Raw genomic sequence first — 19,918 nt, 5'->3', positions numbered from 1 at the left:
AGAGAGAGTGAGAGAGAGAGAGTGATACATCATTTCCTGGTTTGCCTTTTCAAAGTAAAACCCTGGTCTCGTGATCTATAGTACTACAGTAAATATTTTCCCATCAGCACATTTTTCAAGCCAGCTGTAGTTTAATATTAACCAACTGATCAGAGGGTTAGGGTTAACCCTAACCCTAAGGTTAGCCCTAATCACACTGCAGCTACTTGTTTGCCACAAGAACATGCATTTCTGCAAAAGATGAAAAATTTGAAAATGTGGCTTTTTTAAATATACATACACAAAAAAATCATGTCAACAGATGAGAGTAATTATTCTGACATGGGTCAAAGTGTTGTTTCCTATGCCTGTTAAAGGCTTCAGAGACATCATGGCCACTTAAAAAACACAAGCCCCAGACACGACTTTTATTTTGTCATCTAACGGAAATGGGGTTGTGCTGTGCTACAGCGACTGACAGCTGCTGATGGATGCAGACTGAGTGACAAAGTTTGTGACATGAAAACTGCAAGAAGTTCTGGACTGAGCACAAGACCATCTGGTAGGTAAACCTGTGTGTGTGTGCATGTGTGTGTGACAGAGACAGAGACTGCATGTGGCTGCTGGTGGTGTTTAATAAACTGGATGATAAAAGTGTGTTTGAGGGGTTGTAGCTCAACAGAAACCTGCTCAAATACTCCCGAATAATTTAGCTCAGTAACTGCATAAAATGTGATACAAGTCGTCTGTTATTGAAAGAGTAACAAATTTCCTAGATGTTTTTACAAATAAAAAAAAAGTTTTATGTAAAGAGTAAAGTTATATATCTCGTATCTAGAATATATAAGTATATACTTATAGGGGTGCAAAATCCTAACGCCAAGATCCTGAGGCCAAACAGGAGAAAACCTGATGATGCTCTCTCTCCTCTGACCACACTGGAGAAGATGAGGTACCCAACTACCTGAGAATTAAGACTTCAAGATGACACTATTGGAATGTAAAAGATAAAAGAAGCACTAGAAGCTCTGCACGCATGGTCTAAAGCAGACTGAGGGAGATAACACCAGAGAGATAATTATCAAGATCTTGTCTGAAATCACAATGCGGTAATCAAAGGAGCTGGAGGACATCACTGATTCTGAACATCACCTTGGGAGAAAGGTTGATGGAAGCCCTAACCCTAACCCTTTAGACCTAACCCTAACCCTTTAGCCCTAAACCTTTAGCCCTAACCCTAACCCTTTAGCCCTAACCCTTTAGCCCTAACCCTAACCCTTTAGCCCTAACCCTTTAGCCCTAACCCTTTAGCCCTAACCCTAACCCTTTAGCCCTAACCCTTTAGCCCTAACCCTAACCCTTTAGCCCTAACCCTTTAGCCCTAACCCTAACACTAACCCTTTAGCCCTAACCCTAACCCTAACCCTTTAGCCCTAACCCTAACCCTTTAGCCCTAACCCTAACCCTAACCCTTTTTGATGGAAAAACTCTAGAGGTCATTGGTAAGCTTCCAAGAATCTCACAGCATGTAAGGAGCACAGATACTTCAGGCCCAGATGTGTAGAAGTATGGCAGAGGTCCACCCACTTCTCCCACGGTTCTTTTATTTATCAGTTTGTCGGTCACAAACCTGTAAACACCTGCTGATGGTAGCAGTCCTGTGTAGGTCTATTAGTGTCCATCTTCTTCCATTCATCACCGTATGGAATCCTTCTATATGTGGAATGAACGACCATCTCGAGTGCTGGTGAGATGAAGATGAGGAATGTTAAGGCTTTTGTCTGGGCTACTGCATATGTTGTGGGCCCTGGGGTCATCTTTGTGATGTTTTGTGATGCCATTTAGCCCTAACCCTTTAGCCCTAACCCTTTAGCCCTAACCTTAACCCTAACCCTTTAGCCCTAACCCTAACCCTTTAGCCCTAACCCTAACCCTTTAGCCCTAACCCTTTAGCCCTAACCCTTTAGCCCTAACCTTAACCCTAACCCTTTAGCCCTAACCCTAACCCTTTAGCCCTAACTCTAACCCTTTAGCCCTAACCCTTTAGCCCTAACCCTTTAGCCCTAACCCTAACTCTAAACCTTTAGCCCTAACCCTTTAGCCCTAACCTTAACCTTAACCCTAACCCTTTAGCCCTAACCCTAACCCTTTAGCCCTAACTCTAACCCTTTAGCCCTAACCCTTTAGCCCTAACCTTAACCCTAACCCTTTAGCCCTAACCCTAACCCTTTAGCCCTAACCCTAACCCTTTAGCCCTAACTCTAACCCTTTAGCCCTAACCCTAACCCTTTAGCCCTAACTCTAACCCTTTAGCCCTAACCCTTTAGTCCTAACCTTAACCCTAACCCTTTAGCCCTAACCCTAACCCTTTAGCCCTAACCCTAACCCTTTAGCCCTAACTCTAACCCTTTAGCCCTAACCTTAACCCTAACCCTTTAGCCCTAACCCTAACCCTTTAGCCCTAACCCTAACCCTTTAGCCCTAACCCTTTAGCCCTAACCCTTTAGCCCTAACCCTAACCCTTTAGCCCTAACCCTAACCCTTTAGCCCTAACCCTAACCCTTTAGCCCTAACCCTTTAGCCCTAACCCTTTAGCCCTAACCTTAACCCTAACCCTTTAGCCCTAACCCTAACCCTTTAGCCCTAACTCTAACCCTTTAGCCCTAACCCTAACCCTTTAGCCCTAACCCTAACCCTTTAGCCCTAACTCTAACCCTTTAGCCCTAACCTTAACCCTAACCCTTTAGCCCTAACCCTAACCCTTTAGCCCTAACCCTAACCCTTTAGCCCTAACCCTTTAGCCCTAACCCTTTAGCCCTAACCTTAACCCTAACCCTTTAGCCCTAACCCTAACCCTTTAGCCCTAACCCTAACCCTTTAGCCCTAACCCTTTAGCCCTAACCCTTTAGCCCTAACCCTTTAGCCCTAACCCTTTAGCCCTAACCTTAACCCTAACCCTTTAGCCCTAACCCTAACCCTTAGCCCTAACTCTAACCCTTTAGCCCTAACCCTAACCCTTTAGCCCTAACCCTTTAGCCCTAACTCTAACCCTTTAGCCCTAACTCTTTAGTCCTAACCTTAACCCTAACCCTTTAGCCCTAACCCTAACCCTTTAGCCCTAACCCTAACCCTTTAGCCCTAACCCTAACCCTAATGAATGATGGTGAGGACCATGTCTTTGACAACGATGAGTCTCTTTTAGTTTGTGGAAACGTTTCCTTACCTGAAGAGGATGCATAGTGGTCTGGTTAATATTCTTCCCATCTTATTCTTTAGATAGCTCCACCTCTTTCTCCTTGATCTTTTGTTCTTCCTCATTTGAAAAATCTGCACTTTATAGACTGATGGAAGTCCCCATTAGTACAATCATTTAAGAGATCGTTATATATTTGAAATTATTTGAACTTCTGTCTGACATGATGTCTGTATGTGAACATTGACATTTCTATTAAATTGATCGGTAGCACCCTCTCAATCTCTTCCCCTCTGTGTGTGTGTGTGTGTGTGTGTGTGTGTGAGAGAGAGAGAGAGAGAGCGAAAGAGTGAGTGAGTGAGTGAGTGAGTGTATGTGAGAGTGTGACTGTGTGTGACAGTGAGTGAGTGTGTGTGTGCTTTCGGTTTTTTATGAATTCCTGGTATAAAAGTTAATGCGTGATTTTAATTGGATGGTCAATAATGACCATAACCCTAACCCCTGACCCTAACTCATGATATAACCCTAACCCAACCCTAACCCCAACCCTAACATCTGCAGGGTTGCTCATTTACACCCAAACCATCACATATTAGCAAACAGCAAAATGATACAAGTGTTTCACCAAGACAACAATCATTGGCCAGCAACAGGAAGTCCCCAAGAGAAAAGCTTGGGCTGTATTTACAGAATCAAATGAAGAATGAAACCAAAATATCAAGTGAAATAAAAATTAATTACATCTACAGATAACTATCTAAAATATTTCTGTGTAAAAATCCTGCTGTACCAACAGGCTGGGCGGTAGTTCCAATGATTGTTGTCTTGGTGAAACACTTGTATCATTTTGCTGTTTGCTAATATGTGATGGTTTGGGTGTAAATGAGCAACCCTGAAGATGTTAGGGTTGGGGTTCGGTTAGGGTTAGGTTAGGGTTGGGGTTGGGATTGGATTAGGGTTGGGTTAGGGTTAGGGTTAGGGTTAGGATTGGATTAGGGTTGGGTTAGGGTTGGGGTCGGGGTTGTTTGTTTGGATGTTTGAAACAAACTAACCCATAACTGTACGTTACCCGACTTATTTTCCTGTTCTGATCTCTTTCAGTGTGCCTTTGTTTTTCAGAAGGACCACCAGCAACGTCAGGTCATCGGAGCATCTTCTTAGCTGGTCTGGCAGGAGGCAGAATCAAAGTGAGAGGGCTGTGCAGCGGCTGGGACTTGGTCTGACGTCACGATGCCGTTACCGTCCTCCACTGTCCCCACGAGCCACATTAATCTCTGGTAAATGGTGAAAAACAGTGTTTCGAATCTTCTGCAGAACTCAAACTCATGTCGCCATATCAAAGTCAGACACAGGACTGAGCTTTAGTCGTATTTATTTACAGTGTGACACGTCTGAATCATATTTTTCCCTAGGATATGACCTCAGTTGAACTTGATAAGTTCCAGTTGTTTAATTGGCTCCCTGTTGTTTCTGTTCCAGTTCTCTCCTCATGATTCTTGCAGCTCCTACAGCTGCTGTAGCGGTGAGTTGATAACCGATTCTTATCAAGAAGGAAAAAACTCAGCCAGTAAGACAGATATCTCCACTCAAATACTGCTACTGTTGCTACGCCTAATAATATAACCACAATATTGTCATTTTAAATCATAATTAAGCTCCAGCTAAGTCATCTGATCTCTGACAGAACGGAGAGTTTAAATTTCACATGATGTCAAAAACAGTTTGGAACAAATAGTATTTCATATTTATTTTGTCATCTGCATCAGCATTCTGTATGATCTGGAGACTACATCGATTAGATTACATTAAATTGGAATCATCTGGGCTCTTTGTCATTTCCACAGACAGCATCACATTTCCGTTCCTTTTTAAAAATTTCCTTCCTCAATTTCCCGCCATGCTTCTGTATAAATTAGATCATTTGTTCAGAATACACTATTTTAGTCGGTCTCTCTTGTCTGTCTTGCTTGTTGGGGGTCAGGCCCTGGGATTCTGTGAAGCACCTAAAGACCATTTGAACCGTAACAGACGCTACATCAATAAAGCTTGATTGATGAATACTAATCAGTGAATATTAAGTGACTGAGCAAGCACTGAAGAACAGACGTCTCCACGTAGTTCTGATGCGGGAGCAAAGTTTGGAGACCAATTATGAGATTGAGTGATATCCACATTCCTGCTGCCGATAACTACGCCTGACTGCTAACCTGGTTTACACAAATGCTGCAGGAATGTGGCTGCTACACAAACAGCAGGACATGCTGGGAAATCCAGTGTCTGGGACACAAAAGACCACAGAGATTATTAACGGGGTCAAAGAAAAAGTTGTGCAGTTCTTCAGTTTGAATACAGCGTGTAGGAGACAGATTATGACTCATTTTATGTTCAGCGTTAGGATGTTCACCCCTAACGAACCTGTGGAACATCCGTTACCCTCAAACTTTATATGATTAATATGTTGCATGTATATCAACGACTATATATTGAAATCAAATAAAGCATGATGCCTGAAACAGAACACAAAGTTACCACCATCAATGTCGCTGGAGTCAAAGAGTGACAATCCATTTTGATTTCATTAAAATGAATTCATGTTCGTTGTCTGTTCAGTCCAACTGATGTTATCAGGCACACACAGACAGATGCTTGTCTTTTTACATTCCTCACCGTCTACAAACCTTGCTGGAGAAAATACAACCTAAGAGCTTCAAATAATTCTGCCTAGATCCACTCTTGTCCAGCCCCTCAGTTTTGGATTTTCTGTGGCTTCATGGACACACACACAGCCAGGACTGACGGACCAGACTTGGACTGGTTTAGCTGCTACGCTGGACTGTGACAGGAGATCAACCTGTTTGTGTGCTGTGATGCCAAATGTTCAATGATAATATATGATGTCATACATGTGATGTTTCTGTTCTGTGTTTTTCAGGGTGACCAGATGGAACCGTGTGCAGGAAGGGACTGTTCGACCTGTCAGTGCTTTCCAGCCAAAGGATCAATGGTTAACTTCCACACATCACCCAATCAGAGCACATCATCTAACCCTAACCCATCTAACCCTAACCCAACCCTAACCAATCAGAGCACATCATCTAACCCTAACCCATCTAACCCTAACCCATCTAACCCTAACCCAACCCTAACCAATCAGAGCACATCATCTAACCCTAACCCATCTAACCCTAACCCAACCCTAACCAATCAGAGCACATCATCTAACCCTAACCCATCTAACCCTAACTCAACCCTAACCCAATCAGAGCACATCATCTAACCCTAACCCATCTAACCCTAACCCATCTAACCCTAACCCAACCCTAACCCATCTAACCCTAACCCAACCCTAACCCATCTAACCCTAACCCATCTAACCCTAACCCAACCCTAACCCATCTAACCCTAACCCATCTAACCCTAACCCAACCCTAACCCATCTAACCCTAACCCATCTAACCCTAACCCAACCCTAACCCATCTAACCCTAACCCATCTAACCCTAACCCATCTAACCCTAACCCTATACTGGTATAAAATCCTGTCCTCTCATGATGGTGCCCTCATTTCCTGTTAGAACAGCAGTGATCAGGACGCAGCTCCGTGTTTGTGCTGCTGGGACCACCAGACTAACCCTAACCCACCCTAACCCGAGCTCCAGAGTATTGTGGGAACGCATCTGTCTGACTGATTTCACACTTCAGTCATTTCAAAGAAAAACGGATCGAAACTGAACTAACAGAGATCAGAACTGTCACATCTCTCACATCACACACAGATATGCACACGCAAGTGTATAAAGACAAAGAGCGCATGTACACACACACACACACCAGTGTATAAAGATAGAAACACACACACACCAGTGTATACACACAAATATACAGACTCACACAGTCACAGATACATTCAGAATAGACGAATCATACACATGTTCATGCACACACAAGTGTGCACATGTGTACACTGATACACAAAAAATGAAGACACGTGCTCGGAAAAACCCCGACACAGACAAAATAGATAAACACACGCATGTACACATTCAGACAGATACAGTACACACAAACATATACACATTAAAATGCATAAGATATTTTGATACACATACACACAGATACCTATGTGCATCCTACGGTGGCCCTGAAGTGCAAATCACAATAAAGAGAAAACAGCATTAAAGTAAAACTAAGAAAATTAAGAGAAACACGATGAGATTAATAGGAAACACAACAACATTAAGAGAAAACATAATTCCATTTACCGAAAATGCAACATCAACCAAACTGGAAGAGCCACACTGGCTGGAAGAGCACAACACACAAAACAATCAGAGCTCAAAACCAAGATATCAAAACTGTCCAGTTATTGGACTATGTGGAAGGTTCACCAACAAAAACACAGGCTTAGCATTAAACAGGATTAGCATTAAACAGGATTAGCATTAAACATGATGAGGTTGAAAACAACTGAATCCAGGAGACACCTTTGATGACAATCAAGAAATACCTTTTGTGTGTATCCCACATTAACATAGACTTAATACAATATTTTCCTTAAGTGTTTGATGCATCTTAAAGCATTTTGGAAAATGAAATTGATACAGAGAATTAAAGAATATCATCTCAAAGGTGGTTCTATTTTCAGGTTTGGCTATTCGCACTCTGGGACTAAAATGGAGGCATATTAAATTTTTATTCATTTTCTTATTTGTTTACACCATCAATTACTTGAAAAAAGCAGTTGTTCTCATTAGACATTGTTGATTAAATATTAATCGCGCTGTAACTCGGCAACGTCCTGATTCTCTCATCGTAACCCTGACGGTTGAGAGCATGATTGCAGCTGCAGGTCACAGTGGTGTTTACTTTCCATGATTGCAGTGGGGTTTTCAGGCTTTATCAGACTTTTTCAGCTCCGAAGATATTTGTCACTATTTAAAAAAAAAAAAAATTGGAAATATATTTGGTCAAATTTGGAATTGTCAGGAACTAATTATCTTTTTTAACTGAAGGGACCTCCTGGTTCTCTGGGATCGCAGGGTCCACAAGGGCCTCCTGGTTTTCCAGGCCCTCAGGGGCCCTGGGGAGAAAAGGGCCAAAAAGGAAATGAGGGCCAGGCAGGAGCTGCTGGACACAAAGGAGATCTGGTAAATACGTTTGGTTCTGGTTCTGTTTGATTGCTCCTGAGCTGGAGGTGTAATGATTGACTAACCAATCACAGGCCTCACTGGGAAAAATTTGTGACTTTTTCTGATTTCAGGGAAGTGTTGGTGTTCCAGGTTTTCCAGGCATGGAGGGAGTCCCAGTAAGATATTTCTTACTGTATTAATTAGACCAGCCAAGAGAGGGTCAGAGGTTAAACTGATGACATGCGCTTGTGTGTCAGGGTCACCCAGGTCCAGCTGGAGGTACTGGTTTTCCAGGCCTAGATGGATGCAATGGGACCAAAGGAGAGAGAGGAGATCCTGGACTTCCTGGAGAACAAGGACCAAATGGAGAATCGGTCAGAGATCAATCATTCAATGAGGAAATCTTGAAAGTTTGACCAGTCACAACATGAAAATAGGGTCATTAATAGGGTAAAGGGTCAATACGTACTAATAGAAGGCAAAACATCTTCAAAAGACAGAAGATGGATAGATTTAGTACACTTAGGTTTTTGTGAGAAACAGGACTAGTAATTAGTTATGGTAATCACAGGTTTGTAGTTACTAGTAAAAGTAATAACTAGTAATAAGTAATTTTCTTTCAGTTCATGTGCACTCAGATGAATTTCTGTTTACCTTTATAATGTGGTATATTGTACTTACATGTTCTGCAGGGTTTTCCAGGGCTCAAGGGGTTTTCTGGTGAAATGGCAGCTTTCATCATACAGAAGCCTGGAGTGCCAGTAAGTACGGGGGTTAGGGTCCCAAGTGCTGTAGCAGTGCTGTGAGTTCACAAATGACGCCTTTCTGTTTCCATAAATTTGTTCCTCATCAATAGTATTGGTTGACAGGGAGATGTCGGCCCTCGTGGACTTCCTGGTTTAGAGGTAAGAAGAAACCTATGAGACTAGAACATGAACATGAAACAGAAGCACCAATAGAACTTAAATAGAGTTAGGCCCAAAACTATTTGGACAGTGTCACAATCTTCATGATTTGGGCTTTCTGCCACATCAGACTTTAAGGTTTAAGTTGAACCAAAATATGACTAAACATGTGGGAATTGTAGCTATTTTTATACAAATACTCCTCATTTGGGGGGCACAAAAGTAATTGGACAAATAAACATAGCCGTAAAGAAAATGTTACTTTTTAATATTTCGTTGAGAATTCTTTGTAGGCAATGACTGACTGAAGTCTGGAACCCATGGACATCACCAAACACTGGCGTTTCCTCTTAGGTGACGCTTTGCCAGCTGTCTTTACCTGTTGCTTGTTTGAGGGTCTTTTTGTCTTGAGCAAGTGAAATGCGTCTCGATTGGGTAGAGATCTGGTGATTGACTCAGCCATTGTACAATATTCCACTTCTTTGCTTTAAAAACTCCTGGGTGGCTTTTGCAGTATGTTTTGGATCACTGTCCTGGAGTGAGCAGAAACCCTAACATACACTTCAGAATTCAGCTGGCTGCTTCTGTCTTTTCTCACATCATGAAAAAACACCAGTGACCCGGTGCCGATGGAAGCCAGGCATGCACATGCCATCACCATGTTTTACAGAAGATGTGGTGTGCTTTAGGTCATGAGCTGTTCCAATTCTTCTCCAAACTCTTATTTCCATCATTCTGGTTCACGTTGATCTTAGTCTCATCTGTTCAAAGAACCCTGTTCCAGAACTGGGCTGGCTTCTTTAGGTGTTTTTGGCTAAATCAATTCTGGTCTTTCTATTTTTGAGGCTGATTAATAGTTTGCACCTTCTGGTGAGTCCTTTGTATTTACTCTCATGAAGTTCTCTTTATGGTAGGCTCAGATACTGATACACCTACTTCCTGGAGATTGTTCTTCACTGTGGAAAGGATTCTGCAATCATCCACCACTGTTATCTTCCGTGGACATCTAGGCCTTTTGGAGTTCCTGAGCTCACCAGTCACAAACTGTTGATTTGGCGACTCCTGATATTTTCACTATCTCTCTGATGGATTTCTCCTTTTTTCAGCCTTCTGAGTCAATGTCCAATTACTTTTGGTCCCTTGAAAAAGAGGCAGCTTTGTATTAAAGAGCTGTAATTCCTAAACCCTTGCTCCAATTTGGATGTGAATACTCATATTACAGCTGAGAGTCTGCACTTTAATTCCATATTGATTATACAATTTTAGCCCAAATATATTTTTGTAAACAGTTAAAACAAAAATTGTGTCACTGTCCAAATATTTTTGAAAATAAACTTGTTGGTAGTTGTTTTAATGACTGCTTGTACTTACAGCTGTGTGTCATTTTGGTATTATATGCGTGCGCAGAGGCGCAGATTATTCATTCTATTGTTTTAGGGAAAACGTGGTCTGCCCGGTCCACGAGGAAATTCTGGTCCTGCAGGGCCAGATGGAACAAAGGTGAGTAAGAATAAACACCACAAAAATGGTCACAGTGGTAATAGAGCGATTAATCATTGTAGTAGTACTAAATAATTATAATGACCCAGTTTCTGCATCTCTACAGGGTCTGCCTGGTCTGCCAGGGTCAACAGGTCCGCCTGTACGTAACGATGTTTATGTAAAATTTGGTCGGACACGCATTTAATATTCTAGAATATTTTATTTGTGTAGACTGCTCACCTGCATGAACATGGAAGTCATGTAAAAACAGAACACATTCAACAAACTAAACAAGTTCAACTCACTGAAATTGTCTAGATGGCAACAAAAAAGCTTCAGGACATTTGGCAGGTGAAAGGGCTCGCTGCAAAAATGTCAGGGTTCTGTTTCCCCAATGATAAGTTGGCTCATCGACCCCATCGTTGTCACTAGTACGTGAATGAGAGTGTGAAAAATTAGATCAAACTTGTAATCTTTGGAAGCCAGTGTGGCCAAATAAACAGAAATTCCCATTATTAAGAGTTAATAATTATTAGTTAATGACCACTGCTGATGAAACAGAGCAGTGAAGCCACTGTATAAGGAGAAGTTCCTCTAGAAAAAATACAGAAGAGGCTTTAGAGTCTCCTTCAAAAACTCTATTCATTAACCTGTTAATTATTGATCATCAATCACGCACTGTCAGTTTTGTATTTTAGGGAGAAAAAGGTCGATCCTTGCCTGGGCAAAAAGGAGATGAGGTAAAAAAAATAATAATTCATGGACACACCTCTTCAACAAAACATCTGTAGGACTTTGCAGTATTGTAGAACTATGCTGAAGTATTGTTTTGTTCTCCACAGGGGGACCAGGGCCTCCAGGGGCCACCAGGACCATTTGAGTATGTTGACCCACCAGAAGACCTTTACATCAAAGGAGAGCAGGTGGAGTTTTCTAATCTTTTCCTGCGGTTCTTAAGAGCTGCACAAAGGTTGAATTTGTGTACAGCTGTAACACAGTGGTTTTCTAGGTTGTTTTTTTTAGATCTACCCTGGTTCCCTTCATCTGGAAGGAATTCAGCTGCTTTTATTTTTGCTGTTGGTTTGATTTTTTTTTTTTTTAGGTGTGTTGATTCTAATGTTGGATTTGTTAAATCTAACTGGTTTAAACCTCAAGTTTAGGTGTTGCTCCAATTTTGGTGTGACGTGTCATCTTTTTTTGTTTCTGTTCTCCAGGGTCCTCAAGGCGTTAAAGGTATCTGTGGGCCGCAGGGCTTGCCAGTAAGCTTACATGTCAGATTTACACCAGTAATTTTGGTGAAATCAGGATTGAATTGGTTTGTGATCAAATGACGAGAAACAATGAGCATTTCTGGTTGGATTTCAGGGTTTGGACTCTCTGCCCGGTGTCAAAGGAGAGAAGGGCATTCTAGGTTTTCCTGGGCCAAAGGTGAGTAGACTTCTGTGTATTAATTGTATTGTAAGTTTGATTAATGGCTGGTGTCGAGTTAGCATAACATGAAATGTTGACCCTTTGATGTCTGATGATCACTTTGGTGTAACAGGGACTTCCTGGTAATGACGGGCAGCTGGGCAACAAAGGTTTGACAGTGGGTAAAATTCAAATCCTTCACATTATAATAGTCATATTTTTTCTATTGCTTTCATTTGGGATTAATTTGTTTTTCAGGGAATTCAAGGAAGTCCAGGTCTCCCTGGTCTGATTGGTCGAGAAGGCCAGAAGGTCACTCCTTTTCATTATATATTGTTAAAGACAATAAAAAAGACTGACCTGTCTAGTTAATAAGAGCGATGGCTATTCATGAACCTTTCTCCCATATGACAGGCATTCAGCCCTTTAAACTGCATTGGCCTAAAGAGTTTCAACTCCTGCTTTCAACAGTTCAGTTGACTCTTCGCTAGACATTATGGATTAATATGACCTGGAATAATAAGACAATAAATGGACATAATTGTAAATATGTTTTTCCTTTTGATGGTGTCCCATTAAATGGGTGGGTTTAAATCGAACAGCTTTCCAATATGCAAATTTTGGTAAAGTGTAGTGGTACATGAGAGAGAAAGGCCTTTATGTGGGACTAATGAGTCAGTCTCTCCCCAGGGCATAATGGGAGAACCAGGTCAAAAAGGCCACTCCCAGGATGTTGACATTACTCACACAGGTATTAATCCTTAAGGTATGTCGAGGTAGAATCTATAGTGCAGTCAGCTGTCAACTGGATGTCTACTTTTGCCCAGGTGATGATGGGGAAACTGGAGCCCCTGGAATGAGGGGCTCTCCAGGAGACATTGGACCAATGGGAATGTCTGGTCCGCCAGGAGAACCTGGAGTGTCCATACCTGGTGAGTAGTTTGAGAAAAATGTTGTACTTCTGATAAATGTGCTCAAGTTCTTTGTCAAATATAAAATATTATTTCCTTCCAGGACCAACTGGCACTGGGGGACAGATGGGTGTTTCAGGGTCAAAAGGGGACAAGGGAGCTCCAGGACAGTTGATTACAGATGGGCCAACACCTGGTGAACCTGGAAAACCTGGGAAGCCAGGACCTAAAGGAATCAAAGGAAAGCCAGGGATTTCAGGTACCACAAAGCCAGTTTCTTGTCATTTCAAATTTTTTAAACAGACATTTTTGGAGTTGTGACATTCTGATGACAAATTGTAGTCTCTTCAAAAAGCAGATAGATGTGAAGAAACAAAGAAATCTTGTGACCCAAAAATGATTTATGTGTAACACTTAATGAATGATAACTTAATTACTGATTTGATTGCAAATCTGTCATCTGTCACCGCAGCTTAAGGTTGCTGTGAGAGGGTCTTTTTCCACACGCCTGGTTTTGGTAGTCCTATGAGAGAAATAAACGAAGATGGTCAAATCCACACTTAAACCCTCCTGACACCATTTTTTAGTTCATACTGGTTCTTCATAGAGCTTAGTATTGCTGGGAGAGATGATGCCACGAAACATCGTCTCAAGTGGTGACAATTTAAATGTATTCTCACTACCAACTGGACACGTGTACCTTATTCATAATCCTCTGTTCTTTCTCAGGTAGATATTGTCTTCCTGGGGTCCCTGGAGATACTGGAAAAAAAGGTGCTCAGGGTCCTCCAGGTGCCCAAGGCATCGCAGGAGTTAAAGGTCCGTGCTGGAAACATTGAAATTTTAATTAACTGATGATTGTGGGGGCTAAAGAAAAGAACACCACCTAGAGGAAGGACATCCCAAGGACAATTTTACTGAAGGGCACATATGTTGAAAGAATACCTCCAGACAACATATGTGAGTGGACAGTATGAAAGAAATCAGCTTAATTAAAAAGCATACAAACACATAATTGCAAAATCCAGCCACGTTTGCTTGGTAATGCAAAAGTATGCATCGTATGTAAACCTTTGGCTAATGCGAAGGTAAAAAACAAACACCAAAAGAAACAGACCAAAGAGACTTTAACTATAGCCAAAGCAGTAAGCAGATATAAATGAACATGCAAAGGAGCATCAACTATAAACATCGCAAACAATAATGTGAACATAATCACAATATAAGCAAAAAGAAAAAAATGTACAGGAAGCAAAAACCATACCCAGACAACAAAAACAATAAAAATATAGTTATGAACTAAGGTTTGCCACTAGTAGCTGAAGGCTGAGGTGTGAAAAAACAGTTGAAGCAAAGCCAAAATTAGCAAAAAACAAAACAGGACCAGACAAGATTGGAAGCTGCCACGAAATCGGTATTGCCAACTGTCATAGTTTAATCCAAACCAACTGTTACATCACAAAACTATGAAAAGCCCAGTAAGGACAGGAATACACTACTCAGACGAAACCACCAATAATGCTGCCAGCTCCACTCATCAAGAATGGGGGTCCAAAGCTCTAGACCTGGTGTGGATCGTACACAGGGAAAGTTTGGATCTTACAGGTAGAGTGGTTAATAACGCCATGCTGCCTCTGACTGACACAGTGGGCACTGACATGGTGGGGATCATTGCCATTGAGGCCAAAACTAGTGTTCTGAATATGTAGACCTTTGGATGGTGACCCTATGTTTACCAGACTCTTCAAGATTCAAGAGTACTTTATTGATCCCTTTAGGGGGTGTCCACCAGGGAAATTAGCATCTCCAAAGAAACGTACAGCACTGTACAAAATTTCCCACCACCATTACACCCCATTAAACCTATTAAAGATAATATGGGAAGTCTAGTTGCTATGTCTGCAAAACCAGCGAGGCTTTGGGATGTTTACTGTGGTCCCCCAGTCTGAGGAAGCAGGAAGCAGCCAGACAGGACCAGTGTGGATGTTGGGAAGAATTCATGCCTCCCTTTATGTGGCCATTCCTTCAACTTTTAACAACTCACATGGAAAAGGGGAAATACCACTTCTGATATACACTTCAGAGTGTATCTCACACGACAGCAGTGTATTTGAGTGTCTCTGTATCCCAAATCCCTATCAGCAGGATACAGCTGTGAAAGTTTGTCAGATTCTGACTAGGGCTGCAACTACTGATTTATTTATTTATTTTAATGGTGAATAAATATTTTCTCGATTAATCGACTAATCATAGGGTGACCAGAAAAAGTGAACATTTGGGCTTGTGTGTGTCAGTATTAGAGTACATTTTTTTTGGAAAAATCGTGCCGCCCTAATTCTGACACGCTACCATTTATGACTGTTGTCTACCCATTTGTTGCAGGGAGTCAAGGAGACTGTTCTTGTGGGCCCCCAGTTGAAATTAGGGGCCAACCTGGTCCAGAGGGTAAGCAGGGGGCTCGAGGGACATCAGGAGCTCCAGGTGCCCCAGGCCCAAGAGGAGACAGAGGGTCACCTGGAGAGACAGGCCAGAGAGGACAGCAGGTGAGTTACCAGAGACTGCAGTAAGACTGGAAGATGATTGTAAGATGATTGCTTTAATTACTGACTTACAGGGGATTGCTGGATTCCCTGGTGTCAAAGGATTGAAAGGTCAGAAGGGGGATTTTACAGTCATTGATATTAAAGGTGAGTTTGATGATAAATTATTTCATAAATTATTTTACATTGTTTATTTGATTGATTAAAATTTATATGCAAATTACATTTCACTGATCCAAGACACTCAGAGTCTGCACAGGTGGAAATAAAGCTGTCTGCAGATGTGCTGTTTTGTATCACATTCAACATATTGTGAAAATGTCTGATCAGAATCAAATTATGAATTTCTGCATTCTGCCAAAGAAACTTGTTTTTTGGCCAGTCAGTCATACATCTGGTTTTCACCTGAAACCGACACTGACATTGGATTGGTCCACACCTACACAGTCACCAGCTTTTTTGACCTGGTTCCGTTGGCAGATCAACACCCTCAGGGGGACTACCCAGATGCAATGGCAGAGGCCAGCCATGTGTGGAGGGTACAGAGGGGGGAGGACAATGATTCTTAATAGTAATGTCATTAGGAGTACTGTTATCTATACAGGGTCTTGAAGACCCGTCCAAATGGAAAACCCTGTGCCTGCTGCAGATGGAGAGTGACAGATAAGTGAGGAAGTAACCAAGGATGTCCCAATATCATGATATGGGTGATTTGAACAAATAAAATTTCATTTTTAGAACCTGTCCCGTGATCCTTGAGAATGGACTAAATAAAACCAAAGTGATCAGTTCAGGTAGCCTCAAATCGTCCAGTAACTCATTCCATGACCAAGGAGCAGTATACCTGAAGGCTTTTTATTTATTTTTTTGGAACCAAGATTGGGTTGGCTCTAGGAACCATGTGGGGGACGTCCTGTGACCGCAAGCTATTGTGACTGGAGTCTTGCCACATGTAGGAACACAAATCGGCGGGAACCAGCCCAAGAAGATGTATATATATATATATATATATATATAAAAAAATCTCTTCCTCACCCTCCTGGGCGGTGCCTCCTTCCTTCAGACTCGTGTCCTCTACCAGAGGCCTGGGAGTCTGAGGGTTCTGCGCAGGATCTTAGCTGTTCCTAGGACTGAGCTCTTCTGGACAGAGATCTCTGATGTGGTTCCTGGTATCTGCTGGAGCATCTACTCAGGTTGGGTGTTACTGCCCCTAGTGTCCCGATCACCACTGGGACCACTAACCCTTCAGCCCTTGGTACTTCTCCAGCTTCTCCTGTTCCTCCTTCCTGATGTTGCTATCACTTGGGATTGCTACATCCATCACCACCACTGTCTTCTGGTGTTTATCCACCACCACTATGTCAGGCTGGTTGGCCACCGCCATCTTGTCAGTCTGGATCTGGAAGTCCCACAGGATCTTGGCCTGCTTGTTCTCCAGCACTTTTGGGGGTGTCTCCCACCTGGACCCTGGGACCTCCAGCCCATACTCAGTGCAGATGTTCCTGTATACTTTGACACTGGAGAGGCTAACTTAGGCAGGCCAAGCGTAGGAGCTGTTGCTGGTGTAAGGGATTTAGGTGAAAATGCTCCAACTAAATTGTGCCAACTGAAAAAATACACTTCTTTAAATGGAGGCTCTACAAAATTCTTTGGGAGTCTTTCTAGAAATAATCAATCTCAGTGCAATCTGTACCATGTAAGAGCGACTTGGACAAAAGGCTAGTGTGCACAATGGAGAACAGGTGGACAATCAGGCAGGTGACTCGTTTCAGGTCAAGTGACCTGAATTGAGAGTTACTTCTCAAAATAAAAGAGGAAATTACGAGACAAAACACAAAACCTCACTACGTTGTGACAAGATAACATCTGTAGTGATATGATATGTACAGGACTCATCAGGGATTGGCTATTTTTGTACTACACTATAGTACTGTGATCCTGTTTCTTTATGTCTGTAGGAGAAAAAGGGAATAGGGGCCCACAAGGACAATCTGGCAGACAAGGATTTACAGGAAGAAGAGGTTTTGATGGGTCTTCAGGTGTCCCTGGAGAACCTGGCCCCCAGGTGCGAACTTATGAGTAGATCAAGAAAGTAAAATTATTCATGTGTGTTATCACAGACCCATTTATTAACCGTCTCTCATATCAGAAACTTCTTTTTAAACCTTTAATTTATTTTCAAAGATAAGATCACTGTGTTGTCATTCTTATCATTTCTGTTCAGGGGGACAGTTTCCTTAGCTCTATCGGAGAACGAGGTCCTCCAGGCCTACCAGGGCCAAAGGGTTTATCTGGACCATCTGGAACCCAAGGACCAGGTGTTGTCGGAGCTGTGGGAAGGCGTGGAGACCCTGGAGATCCAGGTTCTCCTGGGCCCCCTGGTCCATCAGGACCAAAGGGATTAAGAGGTAGACTTGCAGATAGTTAATAGAATTTAATAATTAATCTTTAATAATTTCTTCCTTTTCCTGTTTCTCTTCCTATAGGTGATACTTTGCCCTGTGTACCAAGGAATCCAGGGGCACCTGGAGAGGATGGAGAGATAGGAGATGCAGGTATCCATACCGTTAATCTGTTAGACTTTATGCTGATTAGTCTGACACATAGTTCAACTGTCTCTCTGCAGGTTTTATCGGACAAGCAGGTCGTCCTGGTTTTCGTGGCATATCTGGACTAGATGGTGCTAAAGGTGACAAAGGATATTCTGGACTTTCTGGCTCACCTGGACGACAAGGTGTAAAATTTGTGACACTGGAAGTATACATTTACATTCAATTATAACAAATACTATGTTTACATATCTCCTTTCCTGGTCATCAAGGACCTTCAGGGATTGTTGGTAACATTGGAGAAGAAGGACCTGAGGGCTTCAGCTATGATGGCGATCCAGGTATGATTAATCTTTAAGTCCAATGACAAAGAACAGAAAGGTTTTGACTTTTGGATGAAGTATGGAGAGTTAAGTTGTAGAGCTAAAGAATGTCAAGTGTCTTCACAGAACAAAAAGTTCATCAAATGGTATAGTGAGTGATCAGATGTACAAATCCTTTTTGTACAAATCCTTTACAGACCACTTTTGAATCAAAATAATTAAGATGAATTTTTTGACATTATGGTAGGATCAGGTAGTTACCATCATGGGAAGGATTGATTCTGAACTTAATACAGGAAAAATATGGATTCAGCTGGCTCCTCCAGGCAAGTTTGAAATTGGTAACACGAGTATGTTCAGAGGGATAGTGAGGAGCTAAGTAGCTAAGGCAAGCAGAAAATAACTGCTTAGACTAAAAGTTTGTCTCCTGTTAGGGTTAGGGTTAGGGTTAGGGTTAGGGTTAGGGTCAAATCAATAAAAGATAATGTCTTTGTCTTTACTTAAATCGGGTGATGTGTAAGTGGGTAAATTACCTGACTTGTAATGTAGTATGCAATGAGTATTTTGTTGTTGAATGGTTGAGAACCCAGATTTTTCCTGAGCTGGAGAAACAAGTAAAGTTCCAGTAACCTCATTCTTGCCTGTTTATAAGGTGTTTTGCAATTATTTAAAAAAAATGATTTCAAGCAAGTTTATAGTACATACATCATAGTACTATACACTATATACACTATACATACACTATAGTACATATACATCATCATTAAATTATTTAAATGTGTGCACTAGGCTCTCCCGGCTTCCCCGGATCTTCTGGACTCAGGGGTGCAGCTGGTGATTCAGAAAGTGGGACCACAAGGACCTGTTGGCTTCCCAGGAGCAACTGGCTCTCAAGGGCCCTAAAGGGGTTTCCTGGTCAACCTGGCATTGATGGTCTTCAGGGTTAAAGGAGCAATTCTTGAACAAAACAAATTAAAGGGATGTGTGGGGGTATTTAAGTGATTTAAACATCAAGAATTTCTTTTTATTACTTTAATTTATTCAGATTTATTTTCTCAGGACTTCATGGTTTAACTGGGAGCCCTGGACAAAGGGTCAAGAGGGACAGGATGGGTCCCTTGGCATGCCTGGCCCTGTGGGGCATACACCCCGATTTCTGTGAACCAGGAGAGCCAGGTTATCAGGGGATGTTTGGTCTAGGGGGACCCATTGGACCACCTGGTAATGACTTAGCTGAGGTCAGTTTACTTTGTTTCAGGAATACTTGTGATGTCCCGTCTCTGTTGCTCTTTAGGTTTTACAGGAGAAAAGGGTGAGATTGGGGATGATGGTTTTCAGGATTTGGCTTTAAAGGCCCCAATGGTAAATCAGGAGCTACAAGGTTTTCCCGGCTTACCTTGGGCCTCAAGGCCCCTCTGGAACCATTGGAGACCCAGGATTGCCAGGGACCCTAAAGGGTCAAAAAGGTAAGCTGTTCTCCCATCAGTTTTTCCTGCGT

General features: G+C 42.1%; 2 protein-coding genes across 4 annotated transcripts in view; one reads left to right on the top strand and one right to left on the bottom strand.

Moving 5' to 3' along the window:
• col4a3 (collagen, type IV, alpha 3) overlaps positions 1-941 on the bottom strand; it is a 32,487-nt gene extending 31,546 nt beyond the window's left edge. The window contains exon 1 of the mRNA XM_011617240.2: positions 835-941. The gene's annotated coding sequence lies outside the window, so the exon portion shown is untranslated. The remainder of the gene's footprint in view (positions 1-834) is intronic.
• Positions 446-19,905, top strand: LOC101075490 (collagen alpha-4(IV) chain-like). 3 transcript variants are annotated; one of them, XM_029844202.1, is made up of 31 exons: positions 446-541; positions 4,292-4,449; positions 4,652-4,694; positions 6,105-6,176; positions 8,184-8,318; positions 8,432-8,476; positions 8,558-8,674; positions 8,993-9,061; positions 9,170-9,205; positions 10,643-10,705; positions 10,812-10,847; positions 11,386-11,427; positions 11,530-11,610; positions 11,902-11,946; positions 12,053-12,115; positions 12,231-12,275; positions 12,356-12,409; positions 12,788-12,848; positions 12,925-13,029; positions 13,112-13,267; positions 13,738-13,827; positions 15,391-15,551; positions 15,623-15,695; positions 17,507-17,613; positions 17,773-17,956; positions 18,035-18,103; positions 18,175-18,282; positions 18,370-18,438; positions 19,210-19,362; positions 19,480-19,641; positions 19,715-19,905. In XM_029844202.1, the coding sequence occupies exons 2-31, from the start codon at positions 4,403-4,405 to the stop codon at positions 19,888-19,890; spliced, it is 2,667 nt and encodes an 888-aa protein (XP_029700062.1). In that variant the 5' UTR covers positions 446-541; positions 4,292-4,402; the 3' UTR covers positions 19,891-19,905. The 3 variants fall into 3 exon arrangements, with proteins under 3 accessions (XP_029700062.1, XP_029700064.1, XP_029700063.1); XM_029844203.1 differs by having other exon boundaries at positions 482-541; positions 4,274-4,449; XM_029844204.1 differs by lacking the exon at positions 4,652-4,694.
• Positions 19,906-19,918: the final 13 nt, after the last annotated feature.

The sequence above is a fragment of the Takifugu rubripes genome, chromosome 11 (genome assembly GCF_901000725.2).
Source record: "Takifugu rubripes chromosome 11, fTakRub1.2, whole genome shotgun sequence".
Lineage (NCBI taxonomy): Eukaryota > Metazoa > Chordata > Actinopteri > Tetraodontiformes > Tetraodontidae > Takifugu > Takifugu rubripes.
The sequence above is the reverse complement of the archived record's forward strand: the minus strand, read 5'-3'. Positions and strand labels throughout refer to the sequence as shown.

What these genes read in the sequence shown, in the direction of transcription:
- LOC101075490 (XM_029844202.1), top strand. Translation starts at nt 4,403, where the DNA reads ATGCCGTTACCGTCCTCCACTGTCCCCACGAGCCACATTAATCTCTG. An exon ending in TTCCAGCCAAAGGATCAATG is followed by an intron (nt 6,177 to 8,183) that starts GTTAACTTCCAC and finishes TTTTAACTGAAG; the next exon opens with GGACCTCCTGGTTCTCTGGG. An exon ending in GTGGGCCGCAGGGCTTGCCA is followed by an intron (nt 11,947 to 12,052) that starts GTAAGCTTACAT and finishes GTTGGATTTCAG; the next exon opens with GGTTTGGACTCTCTGCCCGG.